This window comes from Spea bombifrons, chromosome 8 (genome assembly GCF_027358695.1).
Source record: "Spea bombifrons isolate aSpeBom1 chromosome 8, aSpeBom1.2.pri, whole genome shotgun sequence".
NCBI lineage: Eukaryota > Metazoa > Chordata > Amphibia > Anura > Pelobatidae > Spea > Spea bombifrons.
The window spans coordinates 274,339-298,692 of NC_071094.1; the positions used below are offsets into that span (position 1 = coordinate 274,339).

The window sequence follows — 24,354 nt, forward strand, 5'->3', positions numbered from 1 at the left end:
ATGTCACATCGTCATTCTCTCTGTGCCGGAAGGGATGCATAATGACTGCGTTACAGACACTGTGGGCGCTATTACTGTCTGGGGGGTTATAACCCAAGTCTCTGAAGATTGCTTTTAATATAATTGCGTAATATTTAACCCCCCAGGTGTCAGGAAATTATCGGCAGACGCAGGGTAATCGCAGCACTTGGAGTTTATAGCTTTTTTTTTTTATTGGGTCAACACAGAACAATACGAAGAGCTGCATAACCTTACAGAACCTCCACAGTCTTGAAAGATTTTATATGTATGTATACCTACATCTACATATATATATACACAGCGTCCTGGTTGCGAGACCCGCGTGCATGTGATGGGCTGAGGGTTGTGTAGCTGCTCAGTACATTGTCTCTTCCATTGTTAACGTGTCCTATAGGGATAGGTTTTACTGAAGGACTGGTCCTTTTCCTTCTCCCATTTATTTCTGGTTTTTATGAGTGGTGGACACAGGGATGCAGCCCCCAGCAGTGTAGGGCCTTAAGCATCTTTTAATGCATTACAATTAATAGTACAAATTCATATCGGCAGACACGTTGGAATGGGCTTCATGGAAGGATGTAAGATGCAGGAGCTGGAGCTCCAACCATTAACCACGTGACTGCTGATCCGTACCGGGGCAGAAATAAGAAGCCCCTGGAGAAAGGTGAGGATGGGGCAGTTTATTTGGAGAAGACGCATGTAACTGCCCCTGAAGAAAGTGGAGTCCGCCGAACGATTGATTCCCAACAGCCCACGACGTTTCCATGAACCTACAGGCCGGACATCAGAATCGTACCACAGCCCTGCGAGAGGCCACCAAAATCATAATAAATAAATGGCTACGTGCATCGGGGCCCCGAGTCTCCACCCGGCTGGGGACCCACGTCAGGAGGACTGCAGCCGCATTGAACAGTCGCCCTCGGAGTCCTACTTCTGCTCCCGTCTCCAGACGATCACCATCCCTTTGGCATCGCTGGACGCCAGAAGACTTTCGTCGCAGTTGAAGCTCACGCCAAGGACGGCCGCGCTATGTCCCTGCAGCTTGTTCACGATGGCCTTTGTGGCTCGTTCCACGTCAAAGAAGTAAACGCACATATCCTCGCTGCCGGTCACTGCGGGGAAGAACCACAGATTTCACTAATCACAAGGAGGCGACCATCCCTGCGCGGCTGGCGCATTTTATTTAAAGTCTCAATCTTGCTCTGTTAGCGTGTTCATTACATTAAGCCCCCATGCACCCCGTGTGAATGCGCATGGCGCTGGCCTGTTACTCACCCACGCAGGCCCCTTGTCTGAAGGACATGAGAGGGCAGAAAATACTGCGGACAGAATGAGCCGTCTGCTGGATCTGAAAGGTTCTTTTTAGTTGTAATGTCCCCTCGTTATCCACGACCCTGCGAGAAACAGAGCGGGGGGCCGGTTATATAAAGTGGTGGGACAAGGATTCGTAGTGAATAACACGCACACCGCGTCCCACCTGTACAGGAGCAGTTTGTTGATGCAGGCGTTGACGAGAAGGGAAGGGTCCCTGGCTTCACGGCTGATCCAGGAGCGGGCAGAGATGCTGGTGATGGCCTTGCCTTCAGACACCACCAGCCGCTTGGCCTTAGTCAGTTTGCCTAAAAGAAAAAATTGGCGCATGATGCAGGACTGACCGCATCAAACCATTTGGCCGCATAAAACCACCGCGCGGCCCGCACGACGCATTAGCTCTGCACGTGATGCCAGCGCTTTGGTCTAAGAACATGGTGTGTGTGGGGAAGAGCGGTGAGCGAACCCCTGCACCCACCTGTGGCCATGTCGAAGAGGAAGGAATAGATGCTGCCTCGATCGTCTCCTGCCCACAGGATGCGCCCGGCAGAATCAAAGGATAGAGAGAGCACTCGGCCCGTGAGCTTACTGCTGCCTCCTTTAACCTTCTTTCCCGTAGATATATTCATAACGTGGACATTGTGCTTCCCATTCCCGACCTGAGGAACAGGGGAGGAATAATCAGAGCGAGCACCAGCACCTCTGAGAAGGCTCCGGGGGTGAGTGTGTAGAATGCGCGTGAGCATTATACACGCACTCACTCATATATACATACACTAGACAATAGGACAGGCGATTGACATTAATAGTCCGGCTGTACTTAGATAAGGGGCGTGGCTTACCACTGTCAGGTTATTGTTGATTGGCTGGAAGATGCAGCACAGCATTTGGGCGGAGTCCGGGTCGGGAATGTGGCGGATGCAGCGTCCTTCGTGCGTGTTCCAGATGCGCATGCTGCCGTCCAGCGAAGTGGACACGATGATGTCATTGGACAGAGACCAAGCAAAATCACTAACAGGACTGGTGTGTCCGCGCAGGGTCTGCAGCACGGCGGGGGGGGTGGGCACCAGCTGGCAGACAGAGATGGTGCCATCCAGCGAGCAGCAGGCCAAAAGGTGCTTGTCATCATTAGCAAACTGCACCTTGGGGACTGAAGTGCGACAGCAGTCAGTACGGAGCCTGACGACGCAGGACAAACGCTACTAATACCCCCGAGAGAGGGAGCGCATGCGCAACCCAAAGCCCGGGCTGCTCCTGGCCTCAGGGGTCACGTTTCCCTTCCACTGAGCCAATAGTATTGCGGATATTTTTGCAAAGGAGGAACAATTGATAGACTTTTTCATTGGCTGTCTCACACAGGTGTCCTTACACACGTTCTCTCATTGGCTGTCTCACACAGGTGTCTCTACACATGCATTCTCTCACTGGCTGTCTCACACAGGTGTCCCTACAGGCGCTCTCTCATTGGCTGTCTCACACAGGTGTCCCTACAGGCGCTCTCTCATTGGCTGCCTCACACAGTTGTCCCTACAGGCGCTCTCTCGTCGGCTGTCTCACATCAGACACGTTTCCGTTTCACGTTAAGAGACAGGTTCATCACACAGAACCCCCGGGCTGGAAGTTCTCGGACGACTCACCGGCCTGATCCACGTGCTGGTCGAAGATGTGATACATGCCGGCAAAAGCGTAATTCTCGCTCAGGGTCGTGTCTCCGGCCATCGCCCGACTTGCCTCTGCGAGCGGCGTCGGCACCAGGCTGCCGGGAGCCCTGTGAATGGCACCCGTTAGATCAATCTCTTTATTACGCTCCTGCCCCGCTTATTGCCCCTTCTCACCGATCATCTTGCGCAACGCGGTTCATTTGCGCCTGGAGCTGGTAGGAGCCACGACTGACGGACCTCCTGTGGCCCCGACCGCCCTGGGAGCGCGGATCCTCGTCCAAATCCTGGGGAGAGAGAACGCGGCGTTACAAATAAATACCCCATCCGCCACCTCCCGCCGCCAACACCAGCCTCACCTCCATGCGGTCCAAGGTGGTGCGGGAGCCGCGCACGCTGTTGCTGTGAGCGCGGAAGCTGCTCTGCTCGGAGAGGGGGCCGTAGCGCTGAGCGAGGAGCTGACTCCGCACTTTCAGGTACTGCCGCCGCAGCAGCGCATCGTATCCCGCTTTAGCATTCTCCCGCAGCAGCTGACTGCGCCGGCGGATATACTGCGTGCGGAACTGGGGGTGAGTCGGAGTCCGGTAAGCGTTATACCTAACGGTAAAATCTCTGGTTACTGCGGGGGCACAGAGACACGCGCACACAGCCTGTCCCACCCCATTACTGCACACACAGCGACACACTGACACACACACTGACACACACGTGCACAGCCTGTCCCCCCCCATTACTGCACGCACAGTGACACACACACACCTGTCCCCTTGGTTACTGCGTGCACGCACACACACACACACACACAGCCTGTCCCCCCCCCCCCATTACTGCACGCACAGTGACACACACACACCTGTCCCCTTGGTTACTGCGTGCGCACACACACACACACTGACACACACACACACCTGTCCCCTTGGTTACTGCGCGCGCACGCACTCACACACACACACACACACTGACACGCGCGCACAGCCTGTCCCCCCCCCCCCCCCATTACTGCACGCACAGTGACACACGCACACCTGTCCCCCTGGTTACTGCGCACACACACAGCCGGTGCCGGTGACTTGCCTCGCGTCCACTGCCAGCACCTGTTGCCAAACCGCAGCCATTCCACAGACAGCCGTTTCCTCTCCTCCTCAGCCTTCAGGGAATTCCTGCGGAACGGAAACCGCGACGCGTCAGATTTATTTATTTACTCGGTTAGTACCGGGGGGTGGGGGTTGTTGTGATTTTCCGACCCCCGGTCAGGCCAGATGAATCCCCCGGACACACATATGGTGCCGCTGAGTATGTCGGTTTTACCTGATCTGCCGGAAGCGCCATCCGCCCAGCTGCTTGGGTGACGTCACCAGGAGGATGCTGCCTGCACCAACATGGCTGTACGACTAACCCAGCATCGTCTCCATGGCAATTTACGCAATTGCTCCTGGGAGGATGCGGGCGATGATGACGTCAAGGGCGCGTTTCTGTCACAGTTTCAAAAACTGTAGCCGGTGAGATGGAGACGGCTGCGACTCGGTGAGTACAGGGGGTTTCCGTGACTATTCCCTGCCGCCAACCGGTGAGTACAGGAGGTTTCCCGTGACTCTCCCCCAACCGGTGAGTACAGGGGGTTTCCCGTGACCCTCCCCCAACCGGTGAGTACAGGGGGTTTCCCGTGACCCCTCCCACCGGTGAGTGCAGAGGGTTTCCCGTGTCTCCCCACCCAACCGGTGAGCTCCGGGGGCCACTACGGTTCCCGCACCCAGCTGATGGTCACCGGGGGGCACCTTGTTTTTGGGTTTGTCTGGGATTTGGCTTTATTTCCGCCCCTGTTTGGGGTGGTATAAGGAACGGTTTTATGAGTAGACGGTAACTGGTAACGCTATTTACCCCCCCCCAAACAAAATCCCCTTTATTGGTAGAATTTGCCCTCACAGCCGCCTTCTTGCCTCATCAGTCTGCTGGATGCCGTGACCGGTGCCTTGGCTGTGGATGAAGCGCACCGTGAGGACGGCGATGGAGACGTGTCGGCCCGGGTATTGGTGGATTCCTGTAAGGTGAGGACCGCGTGTTATGTCTGAGCCGAGCCCTGCATGCCCCCCTCTTGGGAGTCTTCGCTGTCGATAAGGCTGCATGCTGACGGCGCATTGTACTCGTCAGGCGCACTGCAGGAAGCAGAAGATGCTGTGCGGCCAGCTGCAGGTCCTGCACTTCCTGTTGGAGTTTCTGGAAGAAGCGGATACGGCGAACTGGGACGAGGCAGCTCCGGAGATACTGAGTGAGTCTGTAAACCCAGAGTGAGTACGTGACTGGCGCAGGACTCCACACAGGGCGCCCGGACCTGCAGCATGTGTTTGGGTGATCAATGCCCTGAAGTGCGCAGTGCTGCCGGGGACAGCCAGTGCTCGATGTGTGCGTCTCGGGGACTGGCTTTCCAGCAGAGGTGGTACCGGAACATTGAGTGGTTTAATGAGACGGGGGTAAGAGGAAGCCAGGGGCCCGGTAAGATCAGGTGGCCCCAAAGGCTCTTATCTGGTTCTGAGGCTGTTGATCTTCCGCAGGCCACAAGCTGGAGGAGGTGAAGCGGCACTGGAAGCTGCTGAAAGCGCAGTACCAGGAGAAGGTCCGGGAGGTGGAGGGGATCATCCCGCAGCTCGTCGACCGCCAGCAGCTGCTACGTGAGAAGCAAAAGCTTCTGGAAGAGTCTCTCCAGCGGTACCAGAGGCAGGTGAGCCCGGGGGGCGGACTGCCCGAGACCCGGCGGCTGGGGGGGGGGCGAGCCGCCCGGGACCCGGCGGCTCGGGGGGCAGACTGCCCGGGACCCGGCCCTCTCCGCAGATTCTGACCTGTGTTTCGTTTTTGCAGAAGGAAGAGACAAACTCTGTTCTACAGAAAAGGGTATGAGAGCCATCTTCCGCCCCCTCGCGCTGCCCGCTCTCCGCGCCCCCCTCGCGCCGCCCGCTCTCCGCGCCCCCCTCGCGCCGCCCGCTCTCCGCGCCCCCCTCGCGCCGCCCGCTCTCCGCGCCCCCCTCGCGCCGCCCGCTCTCCGCGCCCCCCTCGCGCTGCCCGCTCTCCGCGCCCCCCTCGCGCTGCCCGCTCTCCGCGCCCCCCTCGCGCTGCCCGCTCTCCGCGCCCCCCTCGCGCTGCCCGCTCTCCGCGCCCCCCTTGCGCTGCCCGCTCACTCTCAGTTCTTTCAGACGGAGCAGGAAGCGGAGCGCCTGCAGGACTTCGCACAGAGACAGCGGCAGGTAGTACAAAAGTGTGCGATTCAGATCCATCAACTGGAGGAGGAGGTGAAGAGACTGGAGGAGTCTGCGAGCAGCTGGGTGCAGACTGTCTCTCGGTGAGCCTCGCTCTAGTATTGTATGTGTGCCCCCCCCAGCTCTGAGTGTCCACTCACTGTCTCTCCACACTCAGGGACTCCAGTCTTCTCACGGCTCTGCAGGGATTCTCTGTGGTCTCTGTGGAAGAAAACACGTTGGTTTTGGATGTGGATGAGACGACAGACGTGCCGCTGCGCCTGACGCTGCGCTGGAGCCCCCAGGGAGGGTTACAGGTGGAGGTGCGGGCAAACTGGCGCCTTTGGGGGGGGGGTGGCATGCATGGCCAGGCGCCGGGGGTGGGTGCCGGATTGGCGTCGTGGCCGGCCGCGTGTAGATGATCCCTTGACGCTGTCTATTTCCACAGACTGACGGACTGGTACCTGCCCCGCCGTGTGAGCTGCTGGCCGGCTCCGTGTCTCACGTGAAGTCCGTAATCTTGGAGCTGCAAGCCTGGTACCGGAGCCAGGGCCACGTCCTGAGGGAGCTCAGCGGGTTACAGGACAGGTGGGAACTGAAAAGTCTGGGATTCGCTTACTATACAGGGTATCGGCAGCAGCTGTCACAGAGCTTCTGTGGCGGGAGACGCTATGTTGTTGGGGGGGGCCCCGCCTGTCTGCGTCGGGGGGGTTAGCCCGTCTGTGTTGAGGGGGGGGGTTGGCCCGTCTGTCTGCGTCGGGGGGGGGTGGCCCGTCTGTCTGTCTGTCTGTGTCGGGGGGGGGGCCCGGTGCCACATCTCACAGTGTCATTGTTGCACAGGTTTGCTGTTGATTGGCTCCCGGCAGAACGCACCCTCCTCTTCCTGAAGGGCAGCACCCAGTGCCTGCTGTTTGTTGAGCCGGGGTATCCAGCGACAGGGGGGATTCAGCTCAAGTCTGTGAAAAGTGGCCGACTCTCCTTGGACCCGGCCACGCTGAAGGTGAGTGGCGGGGCAGGGGTGGGGTTGGGCACTTTGCATGGTGCAGGAATTAATGGCTGTCTCTGCTTTCAGCCGCCCGGGGAGGAGCCTTCCTTGTGTGATTGGCTGGAATATCTGCAGAGCTGTCCTGGGATTGGCCAGTGATCTATGTGGTCTCTTTTTCTATGGATGTTATTGTTATAATAAAGACTGTCTCTCATGTTGTTTGCTGTCTCGTTGATGTCTCTTTGGTCTCTCCTTTCTTGTTGACGATGGTGCCGATGTCAGTGTAGAATCTGTAACTTCTGTGTATAACTTATCAGGGGGGGGGTGCAAAACTTTCACGAACGATCAGAGGTCACAGTTTGTTCCCAATACCTGGAAATGGGGATATTGGGGTGACACTCCGGGGGGGTGTAGGGGAGAAGCTGGGGTATTGGGGTGACGCTCCAGGCGGAGTGTTGGGGGTGCGCAGTGAGCGCTGGAGCGAGCCGGCAGGAAGATCACGTTCGCTCAGCCTGTTTTCTAGCGGCTCCTGTTGCCCCGCTGATCCCCAGCCGTGAGAGCGCGCTGCCCTGTCTGTCACCCGAGATCCCGAGCGCTCTATTGACTGAGAGCACAAAGGCCCGTCGTGTCTCATTGGATGAACGGACACAAAGACTGAGCCGTCTCGGTGCCGCTTTTCCCGCCCCGTCAGGGGGTGTTTAAAGGATTAATTTTCTTCCGTCTCGCTTGCAAGGTCACAGCAGAATTATAGGGCCACTGAGGAGCCGCAAAGCAGAGCCTTCCCGGGAATTTCGGTCCGACTGCAGCACTTTGTGCCGGTGAGTGCGTGTGTGAGAGGGTGGTGTTTGATTGGAATTATCGGGGGGTCTTGAAATTCTTGGTTTGAGACCCCTGTGCCTTGTATGACACCCGCTTGTCTCCCCCGCAGGGTGCGATGCTCGCTCTGGCCCTTTGTGCTGTTGTGGTGACGCTGGTGCTCGCCGTGGTGTATCTGGTGCGCACCGACGCCGCGTGGGCCCTGTGGTGGCATGATAATTACTTGGAAAGATTGAAGGATTTTGTGAGCGGCACCACGCGCCCAGTACGCATCCTGAGACACGTTCAGCAGGTGGCACGGCGTGGAGATGCCCGCAGTGTACTCTGTGCTGTGGATTCATACTGCAGCACTGTGGAATGGGCCATGAATGTGGGTGACAAGAAGGGTAAGAAGAGTCTGTATGACACCCCGATCCACAGCAGCCTGTCCTGTGTTCATCTCTAGTGCTGAGCCTGCCCCTGCGTGTTGCCCCTGCACCCTGCCCTTCGTCTTGCCCTCATGCCAAGCGCTCTTGATGCTTCTTTAACAGGCCAGATCCTGGATGCCGCGGTGCAGGAAACGCGCCCCTGTTGGGTGCTGGAGCTGGGCACATACTGCGGGTACTCTACGGTGAGGATGGCTCGGCTGCTGCCCCCCGGTGCGCGGCTGATTAGCGTTGAGATGAACCGCCACTATGCCCAGGTGGCAATAGAAATCCTGCGGCACGCAGGGATGGATGCGCAGGTGTGTGGCGGTGCGGTCGGGGAGAGATGGTTCTCCTAATTCTCCTTGTTTACTCACGCAGTATCTCTCTCTCTAGCTTACCCCAGCTTCTGGCGATTGCCCTGCACATGAGGATCAGCCGGCGGGGGGTACCAAACTACCGGCCCCCCAGCAACGGAGATGGCGGCTTCAGGAAGCTCTTATCTATACCACTCTGCACTGTCTACAGCTGCCGCTACAGCTCTTCTCTCGCAGCCCCCCAAACCCGCTGAACCCGTCCATACCGCAAGAAACCAGCACAGAGACCCCGCTAAACAGCCAGGGCTGTAAGGTGAGACCCCCCCCAAATACTATATTATATTATCATATTATTCTCCTGCACCGAGGCGCTGCCTCCGCAGGACGGTGTGCAGGGAGAGTGTCGGATCGGGGTGGGTATTGGCTGCGTCTGTGGAACGCTTTGTGAATGTCTGATCTTTCCGTCACAGGTGGAGGTCTTGGTGGGTTCCTCGTCCGACCTGATCCCCCAGCTGAAGAAGAAACTGGATGTGGACGCTTTTGATTTTGTGTTCGTGGACCACTGGAAAGCGAGTTACCTTCGAGACGTCCGCCTGCTGGAGGTGAGCTTAGAACCGGGGCAAGCATTGCCCCCTCTGCCCCCGTTTAGCCCCCAGTTGCAGATCTCCAGCGAGCGATTTGTCTCCCCTGTAGGAGTGCAGCTTGCTGCGGCCCGGCTCCGTCCTGCTGGCGGATAACGTTACGTGTCCCGGAGCCCCCGACTTTCTGCAATACGTGAGGAACAGTCCCCGGTTCCAAAGCCAGTACTTCCCGGCTCAGCTCGAGTACCTGCAGGTGCAGGACGGGATGGAGAAGTCCGTCTTCCTGGGGTGATGAATACCGACGGCAGCCAAAATGCTCCTGGAAAAACCGGCCACCCCCCTCTCTCACCATCACGGAAGGCGGAGCGGACCCGGAACCAAAGGCCCTCGGGGGGGCGCTGGACTCGTCATCGACGTTTACTGACTTTAGGAACCTCTAGGCTCTCACGGGAAATGTTTGGACCTGAATGTCCGTGTTCAGAAACCTGACGGGAGATCAGCACCCCGGCAACCACTGAGTGCAAGTAACCTGTTCTCGCTCCCAGGCTGCGCATGCTTCCCCCACAATGAATGCAGTCACCGTATGCCACCTTTTAATACCCCGAACCTCAGCCAAGAGCCACGTCTGTGTGTCCCTGTAAAAAGCGGATGCGCAGCCTGGAAGTGGCCCCCCCAGCGAAGGATTATTAGCTCTTTGCTCCTATTAAGCCATCTGCTGCGGGTACACCTTGCCAGGGGGGGTAATCTGCTGCGCACTGCAAACAGGAGAGACCCGTCCGTCGGCGCAGACATCCCTTCTGGGTTACACGCACTTTCTAATAAAATGTTTGCGTGAGAATGTGGCGGGATCCAACTTCCTTCCCAAATAGCGCGAGGCTGGCTGCGGATGCCTGAATTGAGGTCACACAGGAGGGGCTGCCGGCATCCAAATCGCGGGGATTAGGCTGCTACTTACCGTGATATAATTAGGACAGACAGAGAACCTTGCTTAACACCCCCTGGTAATCCTCTGCCCAACCGGCTCTAATCCCATCACGGCCCAAACAGCAGGCGGGGACTCCGCGGCCGCAAACTACTCCTTTTCAACCAACGTTAGGGGTCAAATGAGTGTAAATACGAGCGTTTACGCAGGGGCCGCAGCGTTGGCCTTTTACCCTGAAAAAGACACTATCATGGGGTAACTGTCCCCAGGGGTCATGCCACACAATGCAGGGGGTAGTTACAGCGTTCCGAAAAGGGTCTAAAATCACAACAAGGCAGGAAAAACCAAAGCGGCTCCAGCCGTGAGGAGTCAGCTTTTATAGAACGGCGGCAGGTTCCATGGCGCTGTTCCCGTCGGGGAGAATGAACGTGGATTAAGGGATCGCGCTGATAAGGAGTAAACCACGCGCTTCGCGTTTATTCATCGTTTGCGTCCGGCCACCGAGGAACCCTCGCCAGGGCTGAACAAAATGTTAGCACAAGCAACAGGGCTCCTTCCGTTGGCCCAGACGTGGCTTGGCGTCCGTGACTCGCATTCTCTGGTGCGAGTGCGTGGTTTATTCCGTATTGTCTCCGGCCGGTAACCAGCGGCACCTCCATTCACTTTCGGCATTACCTTAACCTGTAATGAGCTCTCCAGCCGCATTTTTTTTAAATATGCCTTGAGAAGGCACAACGTGTCTTCCCACGCTTTGTTTTTCCTCCTCTACGGTTCCCCGTCATAGATTAGTTTCTCCCAGACAGGGCCGAGAGTTCATCATCATCGCTGAGCCGTTAACGTTCTAAACACCCTCGCAGGGGAGAGAGAGCCGGGTGACTCCGTTTTTTTTTTAAAAAGTGAAATAAAATCTTTGCACAAATACATCTGCTTTCTCAGAAAAATATTTTTATAATAACTTTTGACATCACACTCCGATACGGCTTATCCCGCCCCGGGCCGTGGAACGCAGAGCGGGAAGGCACGGAGCAGGCATGGGCCTCTGGTTACACAGCACAGCAGGCCGGTAAATCTCCCGCCAGTGGCAGAATAAGACGATAAGCGGGCTGAGCCGCATCAGTCTCTCCCTCATAGTCTCTCCTCCGCAGTACACTTTCACCCACGTGCCACCATCACGCAGCGTTGAAGATTTTGTGCAGCAGAGAGACGCTGGTCTGCGACTTCTCCTGCGCCTTCTCTGCCTGTTTGAGCCTCTTCTGGAGCCGCCGCTGGTCGCCCGTTCCTGCCTTAAGAGTCTGGATCTCCTCCTCGGTCTTGCGCTGAGTAAAGTTCCACTGCTGCTTCCCCGGCCCCGGCCCAGCGTCGTCCGCGACTCTCCTGCGCTCAGCTTTAGCGAATTTCTTACTGCGCTCCACGTTCTGGAGATAGAAGTTGGTCTCCCTCTTAGCCTGAGATACTTCCACTCGCATGCGCTGCTGTCGGACCTGCCGCTCCATGGCCAGCCGTTCACTCAGGTGAGTCCACTTGAACCGATGTAGATACTGCAGAGATAAATTAACATTAAGCACAGAGCTCGACAACGACCGGGGCAGGGATGTCCTCCCGTGGCTCTCGGATCCCACCTGCCGCCCCCCAGGCTCGCACCCACCTTTATGTTCCACAGGTCGTCGTGGAATCTGTTCTTTTTCCGCGTCCCCATCGGCGTGCCGTTTAAACTGGAAGCCACCAGCTTGGCCACGCGCTTGTCCCGGAATTCCACCCAACCCTCTGTGAAGTCCCGAGCGTTGCTGCCGGCTTTCTTTTTCTTCTTCCGGACAAAACGATCTAAAAGAGGATACAGAAGACAAAACATGAACTATACCGGCCACTAGCCACAGGCCACCATCCCAACCGGCAGCAAGCCAGAGCCGTCACCTTCAGCCTGCAGGAAGATCCGTCCCACTTCCCCGTGTACGCTCAGCATGTTCCGGATGTGCCGAGGCCGGAGCCGGGGGGGGATGTGACCCAGATATATTATTCCGGGGACGGCCTTCTTCTTCTTAACATCGGAATCTTCACCGGGAGGTTCTTCCTCTGCCGCATTCTCCAGCTCCGCTGCCTCGTTCCACACCGGATTGTCTTCCTCCTCCATTACTGTGCGGGAAAAGATTATAGTCAGGCGCTACGACTGGAGATCAGAGGCTGGTGACAGACAGACAGACAGACAGACAGACAGACACAAAGTCTGGGGATAGATACAGAGCGGTTGGGATAGATAGGGAGGGAGACAGAAGGGTAGAGAGGCTGGAGGGAGGGATAAATAAGAAGGGAGACAGACAGAGGGTCGCTGAACTCTCACCCACCTCACAAAACGTGCAGGACCCGTCGCAACTGAATGATGTCACAAGGCGGGGCTCCAGTGTGAGGGGGTTGCTGTGACGCCAGGTGGGCGGAGTCCAAGTCAGAGCTCAACTGAAAATGAGAAGTCGGCGGGTGCTTAGAATGCAGTGTGTACGTCACGTGTGTGTACCTTGTATAGATATATATATATACACACACACCCTGTATAGAGATATATATATATACACCCTGTATAGAGACATATATATATATATATATATATATATATATATACACACACCCTGTATAGTGACATATATATACACACACCCTGTATAGAGACATATATATATACAAACACCCTGTATAGTGACATATATATACACACACCCTGTATAGTGACATATATATACACACACACCCTGTATAGAGACATATGTATATATATATACACCCCCCCCTGTATAGAGAAATAAATATATATATATATATATACCCTGTATAGAGACATATATATACACACACCCTGTATAGAGACATATATATATATATACACACACCCTGTATAGAGACATATATATATATACACACACCCTGTCTAGAGACATATATATATATATATATATATAACTACAGTATATACACACCCTGTATAGAGACATATATATATATATATATATACACACACACCCTGTATAGTGACATATATATACACACACCCTGTACAGAGACACATATATATATATATACATACTCCCTGTATAGAGACATATATATATATACATACACACACCCTGTATAGAGACATATATATATATACATACACCCCCCTTGTATAGAGACCTAAATATATATATATGGAGGGGTGACATGTCTGTGAGTGTGCTTGGCGGGGGGATGTGTGGTGAGTGTGGCAGTGAGTGTGCTCGGCATGGTGACGTGGCAGTGAGTGTGCTCGGCATGGTGACGTGGCAGTGAGTGTGCTCGTCATGGTGACGTGGCAGTGAGTGTGCTCGACGGTGAGTGTGCGCAGAGACCACTTACTAGAAATAATTATCAAACATGGAAGATGGGAGAAGCCTGGAAAACATGGCATTGTTGACAGCGGGTTGATGGGAGTTGGAGTTGTGAGCTTGCGCCACACGTGTTCCTAGCGAGTAGATCTTTGCCAAATTAAAAAGCTTCTTATTAATTGGGAGGGATCTGTGTGGGGGGGTATAATTAATATGAATGCGTGGGGGAGGGGGGGATTTGGGGGCAAGTTAATCGCATGCAGACAGCTGCCACGCATCCCAGGATTACGGGTGCAGAGCTGCTCACTCCATGCCTGTCCGGCCCCCCGCAGCCCGCTATACACTATTACAGCACCCCCCGCTGCCCGCTATACACTATTACAGCACCACTGCCCGCTATACACTATTACAGCACCGCTGCCCGCTATACACTATTACAGCACCACTGCCCGCTATACACTATTACAGCACCCCCCCGCTGCCCGCTATACACTATTACAGCACCCCCCCGCTGCCCGCTATACACTATTACAGCACCACTGCCCGCTATACACTATTACAGCACCACTGCCCGCTATACACTATTACAGCACCACTGCCCGCTATACACTATTACAGCACCCCCCCGCTGCCCGCTATACACTATTACAGCACCACTGCCCGCTATACACTATTACAGCACCACTGCCCGCTATACACTATTACAGCACCCCCCCGCTGCCCGCTATACACTATTACAGCACCCCCCGCTGCCCGCTATACACTATTACAGCACCCCCCGCTGCCCGCTATACACCATTACAGCACCACTGCCCGCTATACACTATTACAGCACCCCCCCGCTGCCCGCTATACACTATTACAGCACCCCCCGCTGCCCACTATACACTATTACAGCACCGCTGCCCGCTATACACTATTACAGCACCCCCCGCTGCCCGCTATACACTATTACAGCACCACTGCCCGCTATACACTATTACAGCACCCCCCGCTGCCCGCTATACACTATTACAGCACCGCTGCCCGCTATACACTATTACAGCACCACTGCCCGCTATACACTATTACAGCACCCCCCCCGCTGCCCGCTATACACTATTACAGCACCCCCGCTGCCCGCTATACACTATTACAGCACCCCCCCGCTGCCCGCTATACACTATTACAGCACCCCCCGCTGCCCGCTATATACTATTACAGCACCACTGCCCGCTATACACTATTACAGCACCCCCCGCTGCCCGCTATACACTATTACAGCACCCCCCGCTGCCCACTATACACTATTACAGCACCCCCCCGCTGCCCGCTATACACTATTACAGCACCCCCCGCTGCCCGCTATACACTATTACAGCACCGCTGCCCGCTATACACTATTACAGCACCCCCCGCTGCCTGCTATACACTATTACAGCACCCCCCGCTGCCCTCTATACATTATTACAGCACCCCCCCGCTGCCCGCTATACACTATTACAGCACCCCCCCGCTGCCCGCTATACACTATTACAGCACCCTCCGCTGCCCGCTATACACTATTACAGCACCTGCCCGCTATACACTATTACAGCACCCCTCTGCTGCCCGCTATACACTATTACAGCACCCCCCCTTGCTGCCCACTATACACTATTACAGCACCCCCCACTGCCCCCGCTATGCACTATTACAGCACCCCCCGCGCTGCCCGCTATACACTATTACAGCACCCCCCCTGCTGCCCGCTATACACTATTACAGCAACCCCCACTGCCCCTGCTATTCACTATTACAGCACCCCCTGGGGGAATACTGAGCCCCCCGCACTACAACGAACCCCCGCACCCCTAGGGCAGAATACTGAGACCCTCCCCAGTAGACCAAGCCCTGCGCCCCTAAACACTTTACCACACGCAGTATTCCGAGCTCTGCGCGGCCCCCTGCGCGTCCCGAGCCCTCCGGCGATCCTGCACTCTCCTGCGCGGCCCGCGCTCTGTCTTCATGTAATTTTGTTCTGGGTCTCCGAGCTGATTCATCGCAAACAATAAGATGCGTCTGAGTGGGGCCGGGGGCATCACGCAGTCTATTAGCTGCCACTCGTGGGGTATTAGTGCTGCCTCAGTATGCAGCCCCCAGACTCACTCCCCTCCCCCGCTCCGCCATCCACCATATTCAGTCACCGGAAAAAACAGAAACAGGAAATCTGTGAATCCAGAAACCCTCTCTGGGGTATCAGTGTGTTGTGACTGCCCCGGGCCGGGGTAAAAAAGCACAAGACGGGGCTCTTTACTTAAGTTAAGGCAGGGAGTCCAGAGTGGATCAGAGTTTAGCCGTGGGGACCGACCACGTTCTGAGTGCCAGTCTGCCCCAATAGAGCACCTAGTCCTCCACCACCTGCGCCCCATCTTCCCTCCTCATCCCCTCCACACCCAAAGCCCATCTCTGTCCCTCGCCCCCATACCTGCACTCCACTCCCCGTCCATCCACCAGAGCCCACCACACACCCAACCGCCGCACTCCACTCCCCGTCCGTCCACCAGAGCCCCCCGCACCCTACACCCAGCCGTCGCACTCCACTCCCCGTCCGTCCACCAGAGCCCCCCGCACCCTACACCCAGCCGTCGCACTCCACTCCCCGTCCGTCCACCAGAGCCCACCACACACCCAACCGCCGCACTCCACTCCCCGTCCGTCCACCAGAGCCCCCCGCACCCTACACCCAGCCGTCGCACTCCACTCCCCGTCCGTCCACCAGAGCCCCCCGCACCCTACACCCAGCCGTCGCACCCCTCACTCTGCACTCCACTCCCCATCTGTTCACAATACCTGTCCCTGCACCCCGTCCACACCCAATGCCCATCTCTGTACCCCATTCCCCGCTTGGCACCCGCTCACCCTGCCCGGTACATGCCCTGTCAGCCCCCCCTGCTCCCTGCGCCCCCTTCCACTCCCTGCGCCCCCCCTCTGCTCCCTGCACCCCCCCCCCTCCGCTCCCAGCTCTCCCTCTGCTTCAGGCTGGAATGTAATGGACGGGCAGAGGCTTTTCCCATTTAAATCTCTGCAGCTTTTAAAGGATTTAATGGCACTCAAATCGTAAAGTGACCTCAGAGGAGAGAGAGGGGGGAGAGCGTCCCCTCAGCTCCACAGACTGGCACAGGGCACGGAGCGTGAGTGCGGAGGATGCAGCCCCGGCACATGGCAGCAAGTGGCACAGGGGGCAACAGTTTGGAGTAAGAGAGAAAACAACCCCAGAGAGCGACAGGATGGCAAGAACCGGACTCCTTATTCACTGAGATCACTGTGCCTAGTGCGTGAGTATCTGTACGCTATCTACACGCTATCTACACGCTATCTACACGCTATCTGTACACTATCTGTACACTATCTGTACGTTATCTGTACGCTATCTATACGCTATCTGTACGCCATATGGGATCTGATACAGTATCTATACTATATCTATTCATACTGTATGCATACTCTATATATAATATATCTATACTGTATCTTTATACTATATCACTCTATACTGTATGTATGCTCTATATGGGATCTGATACGGTATCTATACTATATCTATTTATACTGTATCTGTACTCTATGTATATTCTATCTATACTGTATCTATACTATATCACTCTAATATGGTATGTATACGGTAACTATGCTCTGTGTATACTGTATCTAATACGGTATTGATATTGTATCTATACTGTATCACTCTATACTATATACGCTATAATTGTATCTACACTGTGAGTATTACTGTAATGTATGGTGTATATGCTCCTGTATTATTACCCCGCAGTGTATGGTGTATATGCTTCTGTATTATTACCCCGCAGTGTATGGTGTATATGCTCCTGTATTATTACCCCGCAGTGTATGGTGTATATGCTCCTGTGTTATTACCCCGCAGTGTATGGTGTATATGCTCCTGTATTATTACCCCGCAGTGTATGGTGTATATGCTTCTGTATTATTACCCCGCAGTGTATGGTGTATATGCGCCTGTGTTATTACCCCGCAGTGTATGGTGTATATGCTCCTGTATTATTACCCTGCAGTGTATGGTGTATATGCTCCTGTATTATTACCCCGCAGTGTATGGTGTATATGCTCCTGTGTTATTACCCCGCAGTGTATGGCGTATATGCTCCTGTATTATTACCCCGCAGTGTATGGTGTATATGCTCCTGTATTATTACCCCGCAGTGTATGGTGTATATGCTCCTGTATTATTACCCCGCAGTGTATGGTGTATATGCTTCTGTATTATTACCCCGCAGTGTATGGTGTATATGTTCCTGTGTTATTACCCCGCAGTGTATGGTGTATATGCTCCTGTATTATTACCCCGCAGTGTATGGTGTATATGCTCCTGTATTATTACCCCGCAGTGTATGGTGTATATGCTTCTGTATTATTACCCCGCAGTGTATGGTGTATATGCTCCTGTATTATTACCCTGCAGTGTATGGTGTATATGCTCCTGTATTATTACCCCGCAGTGTATGGTGTATATGCTCCTGTATTATTACCCCGCAGTGTATGGTGTATATGCTCCTGTATTATTACCCCGCAGTGTATGGTGTATATGCGCCTGTGTTATTACCCCGCAGTGTATGGTGTATATGCTCCTGTATTATTACCCCGCAGTGTATGGCGTATATGTTCCTGTATTATTACCCCGCAGTGTATGGTGTATATGCTCCTGTATTATTACCCCGCAGTGTATGGTGTATATGCTCCTGTATTATTACCCCGCAGTGTATGGTGTATATGTTCCTGTATTATTACCCCGCAGTGTATGGTGTATATGCTCCTGTATTATTACCCCGCAGTGTATGGTGTATATGTTCCTGTATTATTACCCCGCAGTGTATGGTGTATATGTTCCTGTATTATTACCCCGCAGTGTATGGTGTATATGCTCCTGTATTATTACCCCGCAGTGTATGGTGTATATGTTCCTGTATTATTACCCCGCAGTGTATGGTGTATATGCTCCTGTATTATTACCCCGCAGTGTATGGTGTATATGCTCCTGTATTATTACCCTGCAGTGTATGGTGTATATGCTCCTGTGTTATTACCCCGTAGTGGATGGTGTATATGCTCCTGTATTATTACCCCGCAGTGTATGGTGTATATGCTCCTCTATTGTTACCCTGTTACTCCTGTATTATTGCCCCTCAGTGTGTGGGGGGTACGTCTCTGTAATTTTGAGATGGCTGGGTATACCGACGACCCACAGGACTCCGTGGCAGCTCTCTGCGCCATGTAGGGATGTTGGGGGAGGTTGTGAGATTTAAGGAACGCATGAGTCCATCCCCTGGGGCAGGAAGGCGCTGGCTGGAGCTGCCTCTCTGCCTCAATCTCTCTCTGCTCCCGATGGCTGCTTCTGGCGGAAGCTTCAGCGAGACCCTCATCTTTCTCACGGCCCATCTCTTTTCATCCGTCACTGTGTGAAGTGTTCTCCAGGACCACCATTCCCACCATCCACCCCACATACTCTCCCCATGAACGCATCATTTATATAATCCAGCCTCCTTCTTCTTTCTCTGCAGGACTCCTACGTTACCGAACGCAGCCTGAATGACAGAGACCGCAGATACCCCTGCCCTCCTTCGAGAGGCTCTTGGAAAGGCATGGCGTCCGTCTCACCGCCCGGCATCCTCCTCTTCTTCCTGTATCTGCACCGAGGGGTAGAAGCCCAGCAGAGCACACAACCTCATTCCATTAAAATAGACGGGGACATCACTTTGGGGGGACTCTTTCCTGTTCACGCCAAGGGCCCCGCAGGAGTCCCATGTGGAGAAGTCAAGAAGGAAGCAGGCGTGCACCGAATGGAGGCCATGCTGTATGCCTTGGATCAAATCAATGGAGACCCTGAGCTCCTGCCGAATCTGACACTGGGAGCTCGCATTCTGGACACGTGCTCACGGGACACCTACGCCTTGGAGCAGTCACTCACCTTCGTGCAAGCCTTGATTCAGAAGGATACCTCTGACATTCGCTGTTCCAACGGAGAGCCCCCCATCCTTAGCCGGCCTGAGAGGGTGGTGGGTGTGATCGGAGCGTCCGCCAGCTCTGTCTCCATCATGGTGGCCAACGTGCTGAGGCTGTTTGCTGTAAGAGATCTGTGTGATCCCGAACCCTCCTGTCCACCAGTCTCCTCCCTCCTTAATGGATCCAGTACCTTAGAGTTTTCATGACTGCAGAGACAGCAGATGCTCACGGTCAGGTTGCTGGGTCCGTGTAGGATGTCAGTGTAAGCGGTGCTTCCCCCTGGCAGTGTGACACACAAGCTATAGACGTGGACCATAGACTCGCCCCACGACTCCGGACAGGCGGCGGGTCGGGTATATGATGTCAGCCGACTGACAGCCTATCGGGACACTCTGTAGATGTGGCTCCTTCAGGTTCCCACCTGACTACCCCTGACTGTCCCTGTGACCTACTTACTATGTCCGTGGTCATCTCTCTACCGTTTATTAACGGTTTGTCTTTACGTGGCTGGTTTATCAGAAGGTTGGCCGCAGACACATTGATGGGGCCGTGATAATTTATGTGGAGTTTCCTCCGCTAGTTTAACGCTCAGCAACATGAAATGCGCAGATTTATCCGAATGCGACGCATTAAACACCGCGCATTCTACGGGGCATAGTAGGGTCAGCCCAGGACGTCGAGGTGCGTTGACCCTCACTGGACTGCTTGTGACCCTCGCTGGACTGCTTGTGACGCTCGCTGGGGAGCTTGTGGCGCTCGCTGGACTGCGTCACGCATGCGCTTCGTGTGTCCGATGATGTGTAGGCAAAGCATGCGACGTGGCCGCTGAGCTCGCTGCACCCGCACTCTAACGAGTTCTCTTGGTTTCAGATTCCGCAGATAAGTTACGCCTCGACGGCGCCCGAGCTCAGCGACAATAATCGATACGACTTCTTTTCCCGTGTGGTGCCGCCGGATTCCTACCAGGCACAGGCCATGGTGGACATTGTGAAAGCCCTGGGGTGGAATTACGTGTCTACGCTGGCATCCGAGGGGAATTACGGGGAGAGTGGAGTGGAAGCTTTTATTCAGATCTCGCGGGAAGCCGGTTGGTGTTCGTTCCCCGTCACCGAATCCCCAATCCGTCCCCCTATGATAGAGTCAATGTGTCCGGGGGGCCGACTATTTACCATTCACTCACCGTGAGGTTTTCACGCCCTTTCAGCCAATCGCACGAGTGGGTTTTAGGGGTAAAATCTTCAGGTTTTATTCATCCCCAAGTCTGCCTTTTAGCCACCCAAAATAGTTATTTTATGCGGGAGCCGGAGGTCTCGTCACCCTGGCAATTCATGGCACTTTTTTTGCCCTAGTTAATGGGGAGACCCACGTCACAGGGGTCACATCTAAATGCACCATGCAGGGGTGAGGAACCCTTAGAAGTCTTTTCTCATGAGTTGTAATCCTACAGGGCCCCGAAGGCATGCAGGGTCCGGGGCCCGGTCTCTTGTTCGATGTCGGCGTGCAGTAAGCGTGGCTGTTGTGTCCTGCAGGCGGCGTGTGCATCGCACAGTCCATCAAGATCCCGAGGGAGCCGCGTCCAGGAGAGTTCGATAAGGTGATCCGGAGGCTCCTGGAGACGCCCAACGCACGCGGCATCATCATCTTCGCCACGGAGGATGATATCAAGTGAGAGACGAAATCCCCTTGGAGCTTCTCTGTCTACATGGCCCTTACCTTTCCCCTCAATTCCAACCCTTCCCCAAAGCACAAGACCCCAAATGCTGCATTTCTGCTGTTGTGCCAGTCCCACCATCCTCATCCTCTGGGGGGCCGGTACCAGCAGCTCCTCCGAAGCCCCCAATAAATCGAGCGGCGCCCGGTAATACCTGCTGAGGTCGTAGGTGTCGTCGTTTAAGAGGGCAGCCATTGCGGTGGGCAGGGTACTTCCATTTGCCCCCGGTCTCCAGCTTCCGTATGGGTTTGGTCTTCTAACTAAAGCTTTGTTGGTAGGCGTGTTTTGGAGGCGGCCCAGCGAGCCAATCAAACTGGTCACTTCTTGTGGGTGGGCTCTGACAGCTGGGGTTCCAAAACATCCCCCGTCTTGCGACTGGAGGAGGTGGCAGAGGGCGCCGTGACCATCCTACCTAAGAGAGCGTCGATAGATGGTGAGTGTCGGGGTCACCGGTCTCGCCGCCCGTCCTGGCTTCCCGGCCGGTTACTTATCTGTCTCTCTAGGGTTCGACCAGTATTTCACCAGCCGGACCTTGGAGAATAATCGCCGCAACATCTGGTTCGCCGAGTTTTGGGAGGACGACTTCAAATGTAAACTGACCAGATCGGCAGCCCAGTCCGAGGAGGCGAGACGCAAGTGCACAGGTAGTGCGAGCAGGGCGTGCAGGTCCAGGAGACGGGGCTTGGTTTGGGCAGGACTGTAAGGCAGAATAAGGGCAGGGGTATGCGGAGAGAGATGGGCGAGAAGTGCCTGAATTTGGAATCTGCCGCATTATAACATGTTTTGTGCCCCCGGGGGCCGGATTCTTTACCCTCTCTCTTTAAAGCTGATTGTTAACTCTTTGTTTTTCAGGAGAGGAGAGGATAGGGAAGGACTCTCCCTATGAGCAGGAGGGGAAGGTGCAGTTTGTGATTGATGCGGTCTACGCGATGGCCTACGCGTTACACAACATGCACATGGACCTGTGCGAGGGTAGCCTTGGGGTCTGCGATAAGATGGATCCTATGGACGGGCGACTTCTCCTTCAGTATATCCGCAGAGTCAATTTCAACGGTGAGAGCCGTCGGGTGGAGCAGGCGCTCCTCGCCGCCGCTATAATTACAGTTCCATTTTTGGTCCCATTCCTGTTTTTTGGCTCTTCTTTCATGATTGTCGCCGTCCCGTCTCACTTTCCGTTGGCAGGAAGCGCGGGGACGCCCGTGATGTTCAACGAGAACGGCGATGCCCCCGGCCGCTACGACATATTCCAGTATCAGACGACCAACGATTCCGTCCCTTCGTACCGCGTGATCGGACAGTGGACAGAATATCTTCGACTTAATGTGAGACCCTAAAACCTTTTATCTGGAAACCAAACCCCCTCCTACACACACCTCGCCCCCCATTATAGTCTTTTTAGTAACATTTTACAACCTTTGCCCCCCACGTGGCAGATTGAGGAGATGCAGTGGTCGGGTGGTCAGTCGGACATCCCGTCTTCTGTCTGCAGCCTTCCCTGCCACCCCGGGGAGAGGAAGAAGATGGTGAAGGGGGTGTCCTGCTGCTGGCACTGCGAGCTGTGCGACGGATACCAGTACCAGTTTGATGATTTTAATTGCCAGGCCTGTCCCTTTGACATGAGACCCAACCCCAACCGCACCGCCTGCCGCCCCACGCCCATTGTCAAGCTGGAGTGGCACTCGCCCTGGGCCATTCTGCCTCTCTTCTTGGCCATTTTGGGCATTCTGAGCACTCTGTTTGTGGTGGGAACTCTAGTGCGTTTTAACGACACCCCCATTGTGAGGGCGTCCGGCCGGGAACTGAGCTACGTGCTGCTCACCGGGATCTTTTTGATGTACGCCGTTACTTTCTTGATGATGGCCGAGCCCGGAGTGGCCGTGTGTGCCCTGCGGAGGCTTTTCCTGGGACTGGGGATGTGTATCTCCTACGCCGCGCTTCTCACCAAAACAAACAGGATCTATCGGATCTTCGAGCAGGGCAAGCGCTCCGTGACTCCCCCGCGCTTCATCAGTCCCGGCTCTCAGCTGGCCATCACGTTCAGCCTCATCTGCGTTCAGCTGGTGGGAACGGCCATCTGGCTGGCGGTGCTGCCCCCGCACAGCGTCATTGACTATGAAGAGCAGCGCACCCCGAACCCAGAGTCAGCCCGGGGGGTCCTGAAATGCGACATGTCGGACTTGTCTTTGGTCAGCTGTCTGATGTACTCCATCCTGCTCATGGTTACGTGCACGGTGTACGCGGTAAAAGCGCGGGGGGTGCCGGAAAACTTCAACGAGGCCAAACCCATCGGCTTCACCATGTACACCACCTGCATCGTTTGGCTGGCGTTTGTCCCCATCTTCTTCGGGACCGCGCAATCCGCAGAGAAGGTGAAGAGACGATCATCGCTGTGTCCGCCACCTCACACCATTACTTTTCACATTTCAAAGCATTTCCCTCCATGTCATGGTGCTGGTGCCACGTGTCACCAGGTGTCGGTGGTAATTCATTGCACTTGCATTTTTTTTTTTGTGTCCTCTCTCATCACTGGGACATCCATGATTGCGAACCATGTCTGCGTCCATTCACGGGAGTCATTCCACACCGTCCTCTTCCCTGACATTCATTCATTCGCTTCACGGGCGAACCTCCGACCTGGAGAGAGGGTCTCACGTAGATTCTTCCTCTCAGATCTACATCCAAACCACCACGCTGACCGTGTCCATGAGCCTGAGCGCGTCCGTCTCTCTGGGGATGCTCTATGTGCCCAAGGTGTACGTCATCCTCTTCCACCCGGAGCAGAATGTGCAGAAACGCAAGAGGAGCTTTAAAGCCGTGGCCACGGCGGCCACCATGTCTACGAGGCTGTCGCAGAAAAACAGCGAGCGCCAGAACGGGGAAAGCAAGGCCGCCGAGAAGAGTTTGCCTGAGAGCAAGTGACCCGACTCAAGGTAACTAATCCAGTGCGCGGAGGGTGAGGGAGAAGCGGATAGTGCGGGGGGTAACTGGTGAGTGCGGGGGGTAACTGGTGAGTGAGGGGATACTGGGAGAATCTAATAAGAAATGGACCCCGAGGAAAGATGGTAACCGGGGTGGGGA

The 24,354-nt window shown here is 55.0% G+C and overlaps 5 protein-coding genes across 8 annotated transcripts; 3 read left to right on the forward strand and 2 right to left on the reverse strand.

Annotated features, from left to right (window-relative positions):
• Positions 1–187: 187 nt before the first annotated feature.
• On the reverse strand, positions 188–4,376 carry WDR13 (WD repeat domain 13). The gene is made up of 10 exons (XM_053474257.1): positions 4,296–4,376; positions 4,062–4,147; positions 3,347–3,584; positions 3,165–3,274; positions 2,967–3,097; positions 2,172–2,479; positions 1,808–1,988; positions 1,496–1,637; positions 1,294–1,412; positions 188–1,130 (listed from the first exon to the last, which is right to left on the reverse strand). Exons 2-10 carry the CDS (start codon positions 4,100–4,102, stop codon positions 946–948), a joined length of 1,455 nt encoding a protein of 484 aa, XP_053330232.1. The 5' UTR covers positions 4,103–4,147; positions 4,296–4,376; the 3' UTR covers positions 188–945.
• LOC128504037 (uncharacterized) lies at positions 4,360–7,418 on the forward strand. Of its 2 annotated transcripts, none has more exons than XM_053474266.1 (10): positions 4,360–4,511; positions 4,933–5,032; positions 5,136–5,253; positions 5,537–5,703; positions 5,841–5,873; positions 6,173–6,318; positions 6,402–6,537; positions 6,663–6,802; positions 7,055–7,214; positions 7,287–7,418. In XM_053474266.1, the coding sequence occupies exons 1-10, from the start codon at positions 4,492–4,494 to the stop codon at positions 7,356–7,358; spliced, it is 1,092 nt and encodes a 363-aa protein (XP_053330241.1). In that variant the 5' UTR covers positions 4,360–4,491; the 3' UTR covers positions 7,359–7,418. The 2 variants fall into 2 exon arrangements, with proteins under 2 accessions (XP_053330241.1, XP_053330240.1); XM_053474265.1 differs by having other exon boundaries at positions 4,362–4,511; positions 6,393–6,537.
• A 282-nt stretch (positions 7,419–7,700) lies between these two features.
• On the forward strand, positions 7,701–9,803 carry LOC128504038 (catechol O-methyltransferase-like). Its single transcript, XM_053474267.1, has 6 exons — positions 7,701–8,017; positions 8,128–8,401; positions 8,546–8,739; positions 8,816–9,049; positions 9,207–9,338; positions 9,430–9,803. Exons 2-6 carry the CDS (start codon positions 8,134–8,136, stop codon positions 9,607–9,609), a joined length of 1,008 nt encoding a protein of 335 aa, XP_053330242.1. The 5' UTR covers positions 7,701–8,017; positions 8,128–8,133; the 3' UTR covers positions 9,610–9,803.
• A 1,361-nt stretch (positions 9,804–11,164) lies between these two features.
• Positions 11,165–12,626, reverse strand: ABT1 (activator of basal transcription 1). Of its 3 annotated transcripts, none has more exons than XM_053474268.1 (4): positions 12,579–12,626; positions 12,151–12,369; positions 11,885–12,060; positions 11,165–11,777 (listed from the first exon to the last, which is right to left on the reverse strand). In XM_053474268.1, exons 2-4 carry the CDS (start codon positions 12,365–12,367, stop codon positions 11,409–11,411), a joined length of 762 nt encoding a protein of 253 aa, XP_053330243.1. In that variant the 5' UTR covers positions 12,368–12,369; positions 12,579–12,626; the 3' UTR covers positions 11,165–11,408. The 3 variants fall into 3 exon arrangements, with proteins under 3 accessions (XP_053330243.1, XP_053330245.1, XP_053330246.1); XM_053474270.1 differs by having other exon boundaries at positions 12,575–12,621; XM_053474271.1 differs by lacking the exon at positions 12,579–12,626 and adding an exon at positions 12,554–12,571.
• Positions 12,627–18,934: 6,308 nt separating this feature from the next.
• LOC128504030 (metabotropic glutamate receptor 6-like) lies at positions 18,935–24,196 on the forward strand. The gene is made up of 9 exons (XM_053474254.1): positions 18,935–19,687; positions 20,436–20,652; positions 21,095–21,230; positions 21,555–21,709; positions 21,780–21,920; positions 22,129–22,329; positions 22,459–22,598; positions 22,710–23,645; positions 23,947–24,196. Exons 1-9 carry the CDS (start codon positions 19,205–19,207, stop codon positions 24,193–24,195), a joined length of 2,658 nt encoding a protein of 885 aa, XP_053330229.1. The 5' UTR covers positions 18,935–19,204; the 3' UTR covers position 24,196.
• Positions 24,197–24,354: the final 158 nt, after the last annotated feature.